Source organism: Sardina pilchardus, chromosome 3 (genome assembly GCF_963854185.1).
Source record: "Sardina pilchardus chromosome 3, fSarPil1.1, whole genome shotgun sequence".
NCBI classification, from domain to species: domain Eukaryota; kingdom Metazoa; phylum Chordata; class Actinopteri; order Clupeiformes; family Clupeidae; genus Sardina; species Sardina pilchardus.
Window position 1 is genome coordinate 34,068,107 of NC_084996.1, and position 13,787 is coordinate 34,081,893.

The 13,787-nt window shown below is 47.8% G+C and overlaps 1 protein-coding gene across 3 annotated transcripts in view; it reads right to left on the reverse strand.

The window, feature by feature from the left end:
• Window positions 1-1,435: 1,435 nt before the first annotated feature.
• Window positions 1,436-13,787, reverse strand: part of axin1 (axin 1) — a 30,004-nt gene continuing 17,652 nt past the window's right edge. For 2 of the 3 annotated variants that reach the window (XM_062532977.1, XM_062532978.1), the window contains exons 6-10: window positions 10,034-10,629; window positions 9,488-9,652; window positions 7,693-7,938; window positions 4,899-5,048; window positions 1,436-4,467 (exon numbers count right to left, since the gene is read on the reverse strand). In XM_062532977.1, the coding sequence (XP_062388961.1) occupies window positions 4,341-4,467; window positions 4,899-5,048; window positions 7,693-7,938; window positions 9,488-9,652; window positions 10,034-10,629 (1,284 nt within the window). In that variant the 3' untranslated portion in view covers window positions 1,436-4,340. The remainder of the gene's footprint in view (window positions 4,468-4,898; window positions 5,049-7,692; window positions 7,939-9,487; window positions 9,653-10,033; window positions 10,630-13,787) is intronic. The other variant, XM_062532979.1, reaches the window with a different exon arrangement.

The following is a 13,787-nucleotide window of genomic DNA, read 5'->3' on the forward strand; positions in this document are numbered from 1 at the left end:
ACAGATGATTGTAGAAGCCGCCATACTGATCATGATCTAGTGAAGTTTGCCGACGACACTGTTCTCCTATCCCTGTTATCTGGTTCTGTCCAAGATCACGGCCCTGTCCTCAGTGAGTTTGTGGAATGGTGTGATGCTCCTTTTTGGAGCTGAATGTCACAAAGACCAAGGAGGTGTTCATCAACTTCAACTGGCATGGAGGATGCAGGACCGCCACCAGTGGAAGCTGTACAGGAGTACAAATACTGGGCACTGTCATTGATGACAAACTGCGTTTTGACTCCAATACAGAGGTGATCCTTAAAAAATGTCAACAGCGCCAGTATTTTTTGAGGAAGCTATACTCCTTTGGAGTGAACAGGATGATCCTCAACATTTTTTACACCTCCTTCATTGAAAGTGTTCTGACTTGTTCATCCATATGCTGGTTTCACTCCCTCTCTGTCAAAAATAAGAAACACCTCCAGAGCATTGTGCACACATGTTCTAAGATCATTGGCCACCCTCTTCAGTCACTGACATCACTGCAGGATAAGGCTACACTAAGGAAAGCCAACTCTATCTTGGAAGACTCTACTCATGTTCTACATGGAGTTTTTGAATGGCTGCCCTCTGGCAGGCGGCTGCGCTGTCCTCTTGCAAGGACTAACAGGAGGAAGGCAACCTTTACCTTAGAGGCTATTCGCCTTTTGAACTTAAACATGTCCCCAGCCCCCCTCCTCCCTCTCCTGGGACTAACCACCCCCTACACACACACCTGTCTGTCCTGTTTTCCTAAGTCCTGTCTTGTATGTCTTATATGTTGTGTTATGTCTTATATGTCACTATGCCTGCATGGAGAAATTGCCCCTCGGGGATAAATAACGTTTTTTTAATTGAATAATCAATGATAAATGCTTACATGCTTTTCAGTGGAAGGTCTGTATTTACAGTGTCTATTAATAACTATAGACTGCATGAGATATGGATTGGAAATGGCCAGTCTATGCCAAGTTAATTGTTTTCACAGGTCAGAGCTGCAACAGCCTCCACCTCCCTCATAATGCTATCAGAAGTCTGTGGAAATCCTCACAGGACTAAGAGGAAAACAATTCTGTCCGCTTGCTTACAAGAGCTGTGAAGTATCTCATCAACAGACTGAGTGGAAGTGTGAGTGGATATATGACTACTAAGGCCCAAGACTGCCACCATCAGGTGACAGCAGGCAAGTGAAGTTGAGGCACAGCACAAGAGGCTTCGTCGGCTGGTTACAAAAAGGTCAACTCTGACGTTTTTAGACATATTAAGGTAGGTAAACACTGATGCAATTTTCATTATTGCTAAAGATGAACATTGAAAATATCATATATTGTGTGTTCTGTCATATTCACTGGACTGGAGGATCTCCTGAGAGAACATGTCATTTAGTAATGAGAAGACAGCATGGGTTACCGGTTTATTACATGTCTTTATTGTTCAAGTACCTGTAAATAATAATAGCTGTACAACCCAGCACACTGGTAATCAGAGCACCAGGAGGAGAACCACGGTACTACATATTCCAACGGTGTTGCTGGTAGCCACTTTTAAAAATGTACATATTTACATAGAAAAAGAGTTTATCCAAAGAGTGAGGATGCATGTCTGACAGACGCTTACACAGACACTAATGTAGCCACTAAGGAAAACAAAACCAACCAACCCAAAAACAAAAAAACAACAAAAAAAAACATGATTCTTGTCCCTGGAAACAGACAACTAAGCGAGATGAAATGATGTAGTGGAGGCAAGGGAAGGGGACAGGAAGGCACTCGGTGATGTCTATGTACAACAAAGGCCGGCAGCGGCGACGCAAGCTCGTCAGTGCCGGCCGTCACAGTAATGGTGGTTTTGTTTTGTTTCTGAGGTCACCTCTACCCGTGCCAACAGCGCCAGGGGGCACAACGACAATGGAATCAAGACAACACATTCCAGTACCGATACTGTTCAAGTTTGAGGAAAAGCCTTTCGGATCTAGGTTTGATTTAGTTAGTTAGTTTATCTGGATAACACAAATAAGAGAAATAGGTCTGTGTCCTTCCACTCAATACTTGTATTCAGCACATGGAGACTTGCAAGGAAATCCTTATCAAAAGATTTTTGATAGTGTGGAGCTCAGTGATGAATTTAAGCTACCTCTTTTCAGAAAAGCAAAACTTCCCTATGTGCCTTCAGTGTGTCGAAGCCCATTACAACCTTATGTTATTCTTCCTAGCTGTTTTACCCCACTGTAAACACTACCATCACAGTGGCTACCTCACTCAGCCTTGCACCATCTTGTATTATCTTTCTACGAAATATTACCAAATAATAATGTGCAAGATTGTAAAAATATAACTGGGTTTGGATCACTCAAATTATTTAAGTAAAGCAAAACAAAAAATAACAAAATGTCAAAATGGGTGAAAAGTATTAAACCCCTGTTCTCTTTGGTGTTTGTGATCTGTAGAAAATCTTTTTTTATGCTAAAATTACTTTTTTGTATAACAACGCATTCCAACCAGGCACCAAATTTAGCCATATTAAGCTAAAAGGCTACAATTCATCATTTAGTTCTTTTTTTTTCTTAATACATTAAGGTAAGTGTAAACATGATAACTGAATCATCCAATGGCACTCTGTCACTGGACCCTAGGATCTGGCACACAGCCTCTAAAGTGTGTGCACGCAACAACACAACGATATAAGCCTCCCGCACACAACACACATACAAAAAAAAGCGCCATCTCTTCACAAGATACTTCAACAAGCCGCTCATCTCCACACACTTAAGTATGAAAATACACAAGCACTTAAGATGGCCCACAGGAGCCCTGGAGTTAAGTAAATGCTGATAGCTCTGTTTAAGTTCCTACAAGTGGGTGCGCTCACTGGCTGACATTTACCACCTGCTGCTGGATGAGGCCATTCTTCCAGTCTACCTCTGTGTTTGCATTTCACTTGGGGAGCAGAACATGGGGTTCAAAGTAGTTTGGAGAATTAATAAGGCCGGAACTGGCCTTTTTCAAAGGACACGGGTGTCTATCACCACACTACTGCTGGAGCATAATATACAGACCACTACTACAATTTGGGACAGCGCTCGAGTACACAACACACTGTGTAGGTCGCTGCTCAAAAATGTTGATTCAGTAATCAGTATTGGTTCCAATAGCTACAGAAGGCATAATCATGGGGTTGGGGCGTCTCAAGACTTTCCTTTTCCTCTTTTTAATGCAATGACAAGTGCAGATAGGACTAATGCCAGCGGACTATGGGCGATTAAATAGCAGGATCATGGGGGGGGGGGGGTTTAAAAGCACTTGGTAATACATGGGGGCTATGGTGTCTAGGTTCCCACACAGGCTCCAGAGATATAGGCCCTGAGAACAACCTCAGATACTGCGCCACAGCTTCAATAAGATCTCAACCAAATAGCTTTGTCTTTTAAATATTTAAATAGATATAAAACTTTTTAACTCTCTTGTTTAAAACAAACAATCTGTACACATCTGGTACCAGGTACATATAAAAAAAATTACAAGTTGTTACATTAGAAAGGATACCTTCCGTCTGATAACATCATATCAAAAATATGCAGCTTTAGTAAACAGATTCATAGTAATTTTGTTTTTGTCCTAGTCAAACTTTTGTCTTTCGCAATGCTACATTACATTTCAGTTAGAAATATACCAAAACAAGGTAAGAGTATGATTCCTCTTTCTTCTTCTGCTTCATTCTCTATCAGTTCATTCTTCTTTAGTCTCTTGTTTGTCGCTTTCCATCCCATGCACAGAGAGCTATCAGCTGGACTGAGTCCACTAGCAGCTGGGGGAGTAATCCAACAGTCCGTGTGCAAAGGTGGAGGCCCCTGGTGCCATTAGCGTGCGGGTCCAGCGTGACCCTCGGGGAGAATCCTTCAGCCTAATGCGTGCAACCTCAGCCTCTAGCCCTCGCCGAAAACACATTCCCATACCATTCACACTGCACCTGCTTGCGGCCCATTTTTCCCTTTCTCTCTCTCTCTCTCGCTCTCTCACTCTCTCTCTCACTCTCTCTCTCACTCTCTCTCTCACTCTCTCTCTCACTCTCTCTCTCACTCTCTCTCTCACTCTCTCTCTCACTCTCTCTCTCTCACTCTCTCTCTCACTCTCTCTCTCACTCTCTCTCTCACTCTCTCTCTCACTCTCTCTCTCACTCTTTCTCTTTCATTCTGACAATCTCTGAGACCATTTCAGCACTCCAACCACCATCATGCGTCAGGTTTTCCTCATCACGGTCTCTCTCTCTCTCTTTCTTTCCCTCTCGTGTTCTTTTGCCGTCTTCACACAATCGACGCCGCCTCAATCGATCTTCTCCACTTTCCCGATGATCTTTTCCTCGAAGATGGGCAAGATTGCATCATCTTCTCGCACCTCCTCAAACACCACCCCGCAGTCGAACTCGTCGCTCACTTTCTTGAAGTAATACCTGAGGAAGTGGGTATGGGGGAGAGAGGGTGGAACATGGCAACCATTTACACAGAGGTCTTGAAAAAAGACACCGATTCCAACACATTTTCCACTGGGTTTCGAGTATGTTGCATCAGTGTTCATGGATGTGTGTCACATTGGTGTGTGTTTAAGCAGAACATACAATTCAGTGCAATCTCTGACTTCACATGTATTTTACAACAGTGTGAAGGAAACACATGGAGAAAACAACATCCAGACGTTTTTATATTAAAAACAGAGTGGTCTAAAAACACAATATACACAAATCTATCATAAAACGTATCTTTTCTGCCTGAACTCACAAATCTGTTTTAAGCTTTAGCTTTAACAATCGGTGTTGCATTGAATGTCTGTGCAGGTGTGTGTGTGTGTGTGTGTGTGTGTGTGTGTGTGTGTGTCTGTCCTTACCTGTAACTCCCTTTCTTGGTCAGCAGCTCCTTGAACTGTCCCAGTGTGACGATCCTCCCCTTCACTGAGGTCCTGTAGGGGATGGGCTCGCCGCAGAAGTAATAGGCCACCGTGATGTTGTCGCACGGCTGCTTCTTCACCGGTTTGTGTCTGCAGGCAGAGGGGAAAGAGAGGCGTTTTACACAAATCACTATGAGTCACACAACAGCACGTCAGAACCATTTCAGGACCACAGAGGGTCCTTATGTTCCGTACTCAAAAGGACACATTTGCTATTTACAGCCCCACACTGCATCATCGTTACAGATGGACAGCAGAGGACAGCAGTTTGTGTTCAAAAGGTCCAAAAAGGTCCAAATGGTCCATGGTCATGGTTGTTTTCATCAATGGAGGTAAGAGCCAGCATTGGGGGTCATTAAAAAGAGAAAGGACCCTCCAATTTTATTGTCCATATTTACCATCAACGTTTTCCACATCAATGATGGATACATGACTCATATTTGAAACTGCGTTTCAAGCATGCTAAAAGGAGTGGTACTGTAAGTGCCACTCTGCTACCATTTCAACTAAACTATGTAAGACACAAACAGCCTACTGGCCTACCACTGCTACGTGCTGCTAGCTACGGATAAGGAGCAGGGGAATGGCGGGGGGAATGGTCGGAGGACTACGAGGACAAGGGTCTGGAGCCTGGGATGGGCGTGGCCTATGAGAGGGAGAGCACTGCACAGGTGGTGATGGGGTGAGGGGTGGGACGAGGGGGGTGGATGGAGCTTCTAAGAAGGGCAGCGGGACGTACTCGGGCTCGGAGAGCTCCGTGTCGGAGACGGCCGGGACCACGCTGAGCGGGGGGAAGAGAGCGGGCCGGACGGCGGCGCGCCCCCTCTGGATCACCTCCAGCACATACCTGAGGAACAACCCCAGCAGCGGCAGTTAGAGAAGAGCACAGCACAGCACGGCACAGCACACGGGCACAGCACACGGGCACAGCACACGGGCACAGCACACGGGCACAGCACACGGGCACAGGCACAGCACACGGGCACAGGCGCACACACAAGCCACGCGACACAACACAGCGCACACCCACAGGCGGAAAACTCTGGCTTCAAAAAGGTACACGTCTTCCCACATTGTATCTGTTCTCACCATTCACAAGGCCAGCTCATTCTAATGAGCACAGCTCTTGTGAAGGGTTAAGGGGGAGGACTCTCACTTCTGGAGATCCAGAGCTTTCCACCTCTGTGCACAACACGACACAACTCAAACATACCGGTCAGGGGCCCATAGGTACCTCAGCAGAAACTACACAAACACTCAAGTCTCACACGCACACAAACACACACGCATACACACACACAAGTGTCAGAGCCACACATGCACAGCGGAGATGGCCATGCAGGCTCATGTGACACGCAGACACTGCCTTGGTAAAACACATCTAAATCTCCTTTACGGGAGGGACACACCAGAAGACAAACACGAACATAGAAACAATCTGGGGGGGAACAGAAGCCTCAGCAGGGGATGGTCAGGAAGAGAGCATCAAGGCCAGATCATTTCCATTCCCCATTACCGTGCCTCGCAATTCTCTTTCTCCTCTGTGTAGTTCAGGCTCCCTGCCACCCCATGACACTAATAACACTCTGGAGATGCGCCGTGTGCCAAGATCAAAGGCGCAGCACTTGCAATCAGAGCTCCTCATCCTTGCGCACGCACACAACACTGGGCTGATGCATCGCTCCTGTCCTGCCCCCCCCCCCCCCCCCCCGTAATCAAAGAGAGATCGGGTCACTCACTGCCAAGTCACTGACGAGTGTTAAGCCTGATTAGCATGCGTTTGGTCTCAGACCTATTCTCCAGATCCCCAAACCCACCATCCCCGTCCCCATTCCACTCGCTTTGTCCTCACACACCAAGGATATTCACTTCACAATCATTAAAGGAGTGAATATATCAGGATATTCAAGTTTAAGAATCGGAAATGAGATTGTTTTTTGTTTATAAAAATGTCTCGAACCGATTACTCAACCAAATAGTTGGTGTGTGATTTAATAGCCCAGTTGACAACTTAACTTTAACGATAAATAACAATGCTTGATCAACTTGTGATTCGGATAGCTATAACGCGTGTATATTTTGCATTTCTTCCAAAATGCTTTTCTTCCCTTGATTATGAGAATTTTGAATTGGCATGACCGTGGGTGCAAACGAATGCTGAACAAAAAAAACAGGATGCTGGACTAGCTAGCAGGAAGTGTGTTCACAGCACTCTGCTTCAGAGTTAGGGGATTGCACATCAATCTTTCCTTCATTTCCAATTAAATGTAACTAGACTCGGACACACTGCATTTGAGGAAGTGACAGTTATGGCATTTGACTGCAGCATGGATTCCATTTTGTCAAATGTACATGCAACAAATTGGCAATCAATTGTCAAGGCTGACAAATGGCCGTGGTTACTGAACCAGATGATGGCATTTTACATCACCATCCACCACAGACGAGACGCTCAAACAAACAGTTTTCCCCAGCCTGAGCCGACAGCAATTCGTTTTGCTATGATTTGGTTCAATAATCATTCCATTATCCAACTGACAGGAGCAAATCTGAAGGAAAAGTCCCGTCTGCAGAGCCGAGCAGAAAGTAAAAACCTGGCCGTGACTGGACCATCTCACAAGCGCACAGCCCGCTTCCTAGCCAATGAGGACGATGCAGAGAACTCCCAGAGTGCGCTAGGTTGCGTTACGTGCCGCTGCGTGCCAAGGCGGGCGGGCATCAGTGCGGCGCTCACCTCTGCTTGCTCTGCAGCGTGGTGCTCTTCTTCTTCTCCTCCTCCAGGCGGCGCCGCGCCTCCTCCAGCTGGGTGAGGGGGTTGGGCGCCGGGTTGGGCGGCATGGTGGGGTCCTGGATGAAGGGGTGCGACGGCTGCACCGTGTTGCTGCGGAGCTGCGCGCTCACCCACGGGTGCACGGCGCCCGGGCGCTCCACCGAGCTCGGCCGCGACGTCTCGTGGCTCTTCTTGGACCCAGAGACACTCCTGAGGAAGAGACAGAGCAGAGGCTCAGAGCAGAGACAAAACACTCTTCACACTGTATAGCAGCACTTCACCCCCTACTACATGAGCCTTCACCACATGTACCTCAGTACTTTACTACATGTCTCTCACTATGGCCTAGAGACAGGATCTTGTGTCTTTAATTTAGGTGCATAAGACGTTGTGGAATTACTAGGATGCTGCTGCGGAGGGTGTGAAGCTTGGCATGACCCACACTCCACACACGACTGGGCAGGTGCTGCTCCCCATACTAATCCATACCAGTCTAGTGTATGGCCTCAACTTACTTCACCTCTACCAAGTTCTGTGGTTTAGCAGTTTCATGTTTTAGATGTGGTTGTAAACCTGAAAAACTCACTGCATCACTGTGAAACTACTACTGGCTGCTCCCATACACAACTAACACAAGGCAACTAGCACAGACAAGTAACTAACAGAACTAACTACCAGTAGTCAGAGTTTTGTGCACGATCATGAGTGCGGGCTGATTGTTAGGCTTTATCTGCACCACAGACTGAAACCCACAGAGCTGCCACTGCTAAGTGCTACATTTCCACTTTTGTCAGGCCTGCTGTTGACAGCCACCTCCCCACTGGTCCACACACAAGTCAATCACCGTAAGTCCTGCCTTGACAGCTCCTCATACACACTCACTCTACACAATACAAATCTCCACAAGCAGCCCTCCAGTCACAAAAGTGATATTACTACCGGTATGCCAGTCATTATTCAAGATGCCATTTATGTTTTAAACGGTTATTATTATTGCTAATACGCACTGTTAGTTGTAAGATTTTCTCTAAGTGTATTTAGCAGTGTTGGTGCTCATCTGGAGGGCTCATGAGCAGTTCAGTGGCTAAAGCTGCACATACAGTACAGTACACATGGTGTTCTCCTGCCAGTCCACAGCACTCCCTATTCGGTCACCACAAAGCTAAAATAATGAGCTGAAGAGCGCAGTGCTCTGTGAGCACAATGGAAGTCACAGCATTCAGTTCTCCTGTGTTGTCCTTCACCTGATGGACACAGGTGTGGAGGTGCTGCGCTTTGTTGTTGTTGTTGTTGTAGTTGTTGATCATCAACTGCTCTCTGCTTGTAATAACTTTCTGTTCCTAGAGTGGCCTATCGTCAATGCTTCTGCCATACCCTTCTTCCACACCTTATAAACAACTTACATTGGGTATTGATCTGAGCCCAACTAGGCATGAAGAATTCAAGACACAAACATCTCCCAACAGCAAATTCTGTTCTTAGCACTGCGATACAATGCCTCGTAGCCTTCAATAGTTTAGTCTTGCTCAGAGGAAGAATAGGAACTTTGATCACGAAAGCCACTCACATTACAGAACAAAACCACGACAAACGAAAACACTGAAGCTCTCTATGGAGAACTGGACCAGTGATGGCATTGGCTCTTGCTCAGTGGAAAGAAAGAGCTTTGAGTCATATAAACTGAGGCTCTCCGTGGGCAACAGATCCAGGAACAGTGTCGGTGTCATCAGCAGCATCAGCACCAGCGTGGGCTACTCACCCATAGGGGCTCTTCTTGTAGCGGCCAGCCTCCTTCTCGCCCTCCATCATCCACTGCAGGATCTTGCGGGTCCGGTCCAGCTCCTCGGAACCGAGGGCCGTGTCGGTGTTCCACGAGTCCTCACCCTTCTTGGAGGGACGCTTGGCTAGCGTGCTGCCTTTGCTGCTGTGAGATGCAGACAGAGAGAATGGTGCAGATTTGAGACTAAAGCAGGAGAAGGCAGAGGAGGGGTTAGGGTTACACTTGTGACCCCTAGCTATGAAAGTAAAGGCTTTCACACTGCTTTGTTTTAGCATCATGCTATGCAGACAGGTATTGCTTGATGCTAAGGATGCTTGCAGAGCTTGGACTCAAGGTAGCAGTGAGCATGGAAGTATCCTTGTCAAAATGCATAAGCAGAAATAAAGCAATTCATTTCAGTGGTAAGTGGGAGGAGAATGTGTGCCATTTCTCATAGTCTGACAAAATGAAGTGTAAACATTGTTATCAACGCATTGTGGCAGCACAAGGTGTCATGAGTGCCATGCGGTGCGTGTGGTGTCTCACCTGTGTGCGCTGAGCTCCATGCCCGCGGGCCCTGCCATCATGCCGTCTGCGTAGTTCCTGCTCTTGCTGCTGTAGTGGTGCGGCTCAGCCGGCCAGGGGAAGCCTGCGTGCGCGTCCAGCTGCTCTTTGGGCTTGCCGCCCGCCCCTGCCCCCTGCCCCGGCCCGTGCTTGTGGTACAGGTGCATGGGCGGCCCACCTGCCTCCACGCCCTTGGGCCCGAAGCGGGCCGGGTGCTGGTGCTTGCCCGCCGGCAGGCCCATGGGCACGGGGGCCGCTCCGGGGCCCTTGGCGAAGCAGGCGGCGGCGGTGGCGGGCAGGCCGTCGGGCGAGCGGGACTTGGGCGAGTGGCGGCCGGTGCCCGGCGACTGGCAGCCGGGCGTCTTCATGACGCGCTGCACGTGCTCGTCCAGGATGCTCTCGGGGTTCTCCTCGTGGGAGTCGCGCGCCAGCGGCAGCCCGTTGTAGGCACACTCGGCGTAGCGCGCGCCGTAGTGGGCGTGCGGCGCCATGTGGTGGAGCGAGGACGAGGCCGGCGGGAGGCGGTGGCCCGACAGGGACGGGGCGGCCGACACGTCTGCGTCGTCTCCTTCCTCCTCCTGAGGAAGAGGAGGGACACAGAGAAAGAGACAGAGGAGAAGAGAGACAAGAGAATGAGAAGGCCATACAGATCTGATTCTGCTCCTTCACTTCATCTGCTCAGCCCTGAGTTTAAGAGCTAGAATCTCCACTCTGCCAGACCTGTCTCCGTTTTTAGAGCTGCAATTATGCACCACACACCATTTTCCTCTAAATTCCACACCTGCTGGTCCTCTCCATGAGTCCATAATTACAGAGTACGCTACATCTGCAAACCACAAATGGAGTGGATTTTTTGCATAAGGCATCACTGCGATGTTTTTCTTTGAGACCTGCTCCTAATCTTGTATGTAAACTTAGCTGCTCATTCAAAGGCATGCTGGTACTTCCATTAGTCATAATGTTAAAATCTCCATGGGGACAGATGGTCCAATACATGAGATATTCTTGCATACATCTCTACAGCAGGTTGTTTCCTTGGAGACAGTCATTTGAGATTGGCATCTCCATCAGTGTTTTTTTCTACATATTTGTTTCTTGTGACAACTAAACAAATAGGACTAGGGAGACAATCATGACATGCTGTTGCAATCATTCTACCAGCAGGGGGCACTGTTCTCCACAGCATGCTGCACAAACTGAGACACACAACAAAGCACACGTACACATTCACACAATGCACTTTGTATTCCCACTCAGATACAGCTGTAGGCAACAATAAACCTTGTGCAATGATAAACCCAGAACAGAAAAGATGGTCAGATTACCATCCACAATTACAGCCTCTCATCACCAGCATGAGCGGACAGGCGTGTGAGTGTGTGTGTATGTGTGTGTGTGTGTGTGTGTGTGTGTGTGGGAGGGGGGGGGTCGATTTGATTTGGTCCGGCACTGATTTGCGCCTCATGCATCTTAAGCGCCCCTGCTCCAAGCCTCAGGGCTCAGTCCTCCTCCTGGCTTATCCCTCAACCCTCTTCAGCATCCTCCGACGCACCCCCACCCCCAGACATGAGGAGAGGAGAGACTGCAGCTAATTTATGCATGGACGGCCTTTGATGTTCCCTCCAGGTAGTGGGCTGTGAGGAGGGGAGGAGGACGGGGCTTTCTGATGAGGCTCTGCGCCCCACGCTGCTACATGCTAATCCAGCCAAGGGCCGCGTGATTAGAGGGACGCACAAAAGCCAGGGCGAGGAATTACAGGTGGACATCGTCCAGAGTCATTTTACACATCGCCTCAGAGGAGATGAGAAGGAACATGATGGATCCAACTAGGACAGAATTCTTCAAACGCCACTTCAGAACTACACGAGGAGCCATCAAGGACATAGTCTTGGTTTCACTTGGCTGAGGAGAGCCTGCAAGGTAGTCCACGCCAAAAATACTAACATGTTATCTTGGCTTTATACCTTTTTTGGGGAAATGGGGCAGTTCAAACTGTGAAATTACACTCACGTGTTCTTGTCCCATTATCTCAGTGCGCCTGCATATGGTAGCTAGTTAGCTCTGATTTGGGGAGATATGTGGGAGGGAACAAAGAGCAGCTACCGCACCATGGGGGATTTCAGTGCTTCACTCACTGAACAAATGCAAACTACTAGAACAAACATCTGAAAACAAAGAAACCCACCAGAGTGCCATTATTGTTGAATGAGTTATTTGGATTTCCACCAAAGGTAACAGAGGCAAAGGGAAAGTTCATCAGTCAGTTCATAACTCACGAGCACTGAGTAGGAGTTAGAGAACACAGAATAATTGACAACGGTGGTTCATTCAAGACCAAGTTCTGAAGGAATACTGGATTTAAGTGAACGTAATGATCCCTTGCAAAAAAAAGGGAGGTTAGATTTTACCTTGGGCGAATTTCGACGTGATACCCTTTTCCTGATTCTTTTCAGAATGTTGAAAATGGATTTTTTTTTCACTTTCCACTTCAATCTTCCCGGCAACAGGCTTGTCGGGTCTGACAGCGGTCTCTAATGGTGCGTACTACACCTCCAACCACATTCTGTGTGACGAGAGGAAAAGCCCAAGACTGACATTGACGCCTTTCAAGCGTAATCACATGTGAATGGCACAAGGCCTCCTCTCAGATGCCCAGCTAGATCAATTAAATACAGAATGACATTCCTGCCCTTCCAGCTTTAAATAATCCAAGCCTCCTGTTCCAATGAGAGAATGGGGAGGGGGGGCAAGTACCTTACAAGGCGAGGCCAAACTACCTCAATCATACGCCTTGAGACCTAACGCCTGGCTCCCAGTTCTGAGCGAGCCCTCGTTTGCGGAAAGCTCAGGCATTCCTTCACGCGCCACTGGACTTCAAGCGGAGTCATTACGCCGGTGCGTGGAGGCAGAGCCCTGGTTACCGTTACCACCGGCGGCGGTGGCAGCAGCGTGGAGTGGAGAGCAGGTGCGCCACCTGATGCTGCCAGTGACGGCGCGGAGAGAGCAGCTCCGTGAGCCAACGCTGGCCTCCAACGCAACAGTGATGATATGAGCTGTGATGCCCCGAGTGTCTGAAGAAGAACGCTCTTCAAGCAGTCAGGCGACAAATGAAAAACATTGAGCCCACTGATATTTATCTCCCTGCAATAATACCAGCACCATCATTTGGTTAACTGGGACGCGAGGTTGATGCTCTGCAGGAAGTGGGAAACTGGCTTTCAGTTTAGTTACAGTGAATGAATCACGCTTGTAATATCATGTTTTCGATTAAAGTCTAAAACATTGAATAAACATCAACATGTTTGGTTAAAACAACACTAAAGCACTTTTCCTCTGTCGCAAGCACGGTATTTGTTTATCCAGCAAATAACGATGTCCACAGACAAGGTAGAGTACGTGCGCAGAAAGCCGCGACGCAAATGCGGACGTGCCATTCACCCTGTTACGAGTTCATGAACCACTGAAATGATTTTGGAAACATTATGTTAAGGTACAAAAAACTCTTCAGTGTTGCTTCAACATGAAAAAAAACATTTTGTTTGTGCCAACAGTGCTGATGTATTTTTCTACTTTCCTGTGCTTCAGGTTTGACATTCAAACACGCCACAGGAGATGTACACACACACAGACCGTGGACAGGTGTCTACTGAGAGGCCCTTCCATCTCCACAGCATAATGGACCATAATGATGCACAATCTGTGCAGGTTGGGTGTAGACAGACCTTACATAGCCAGT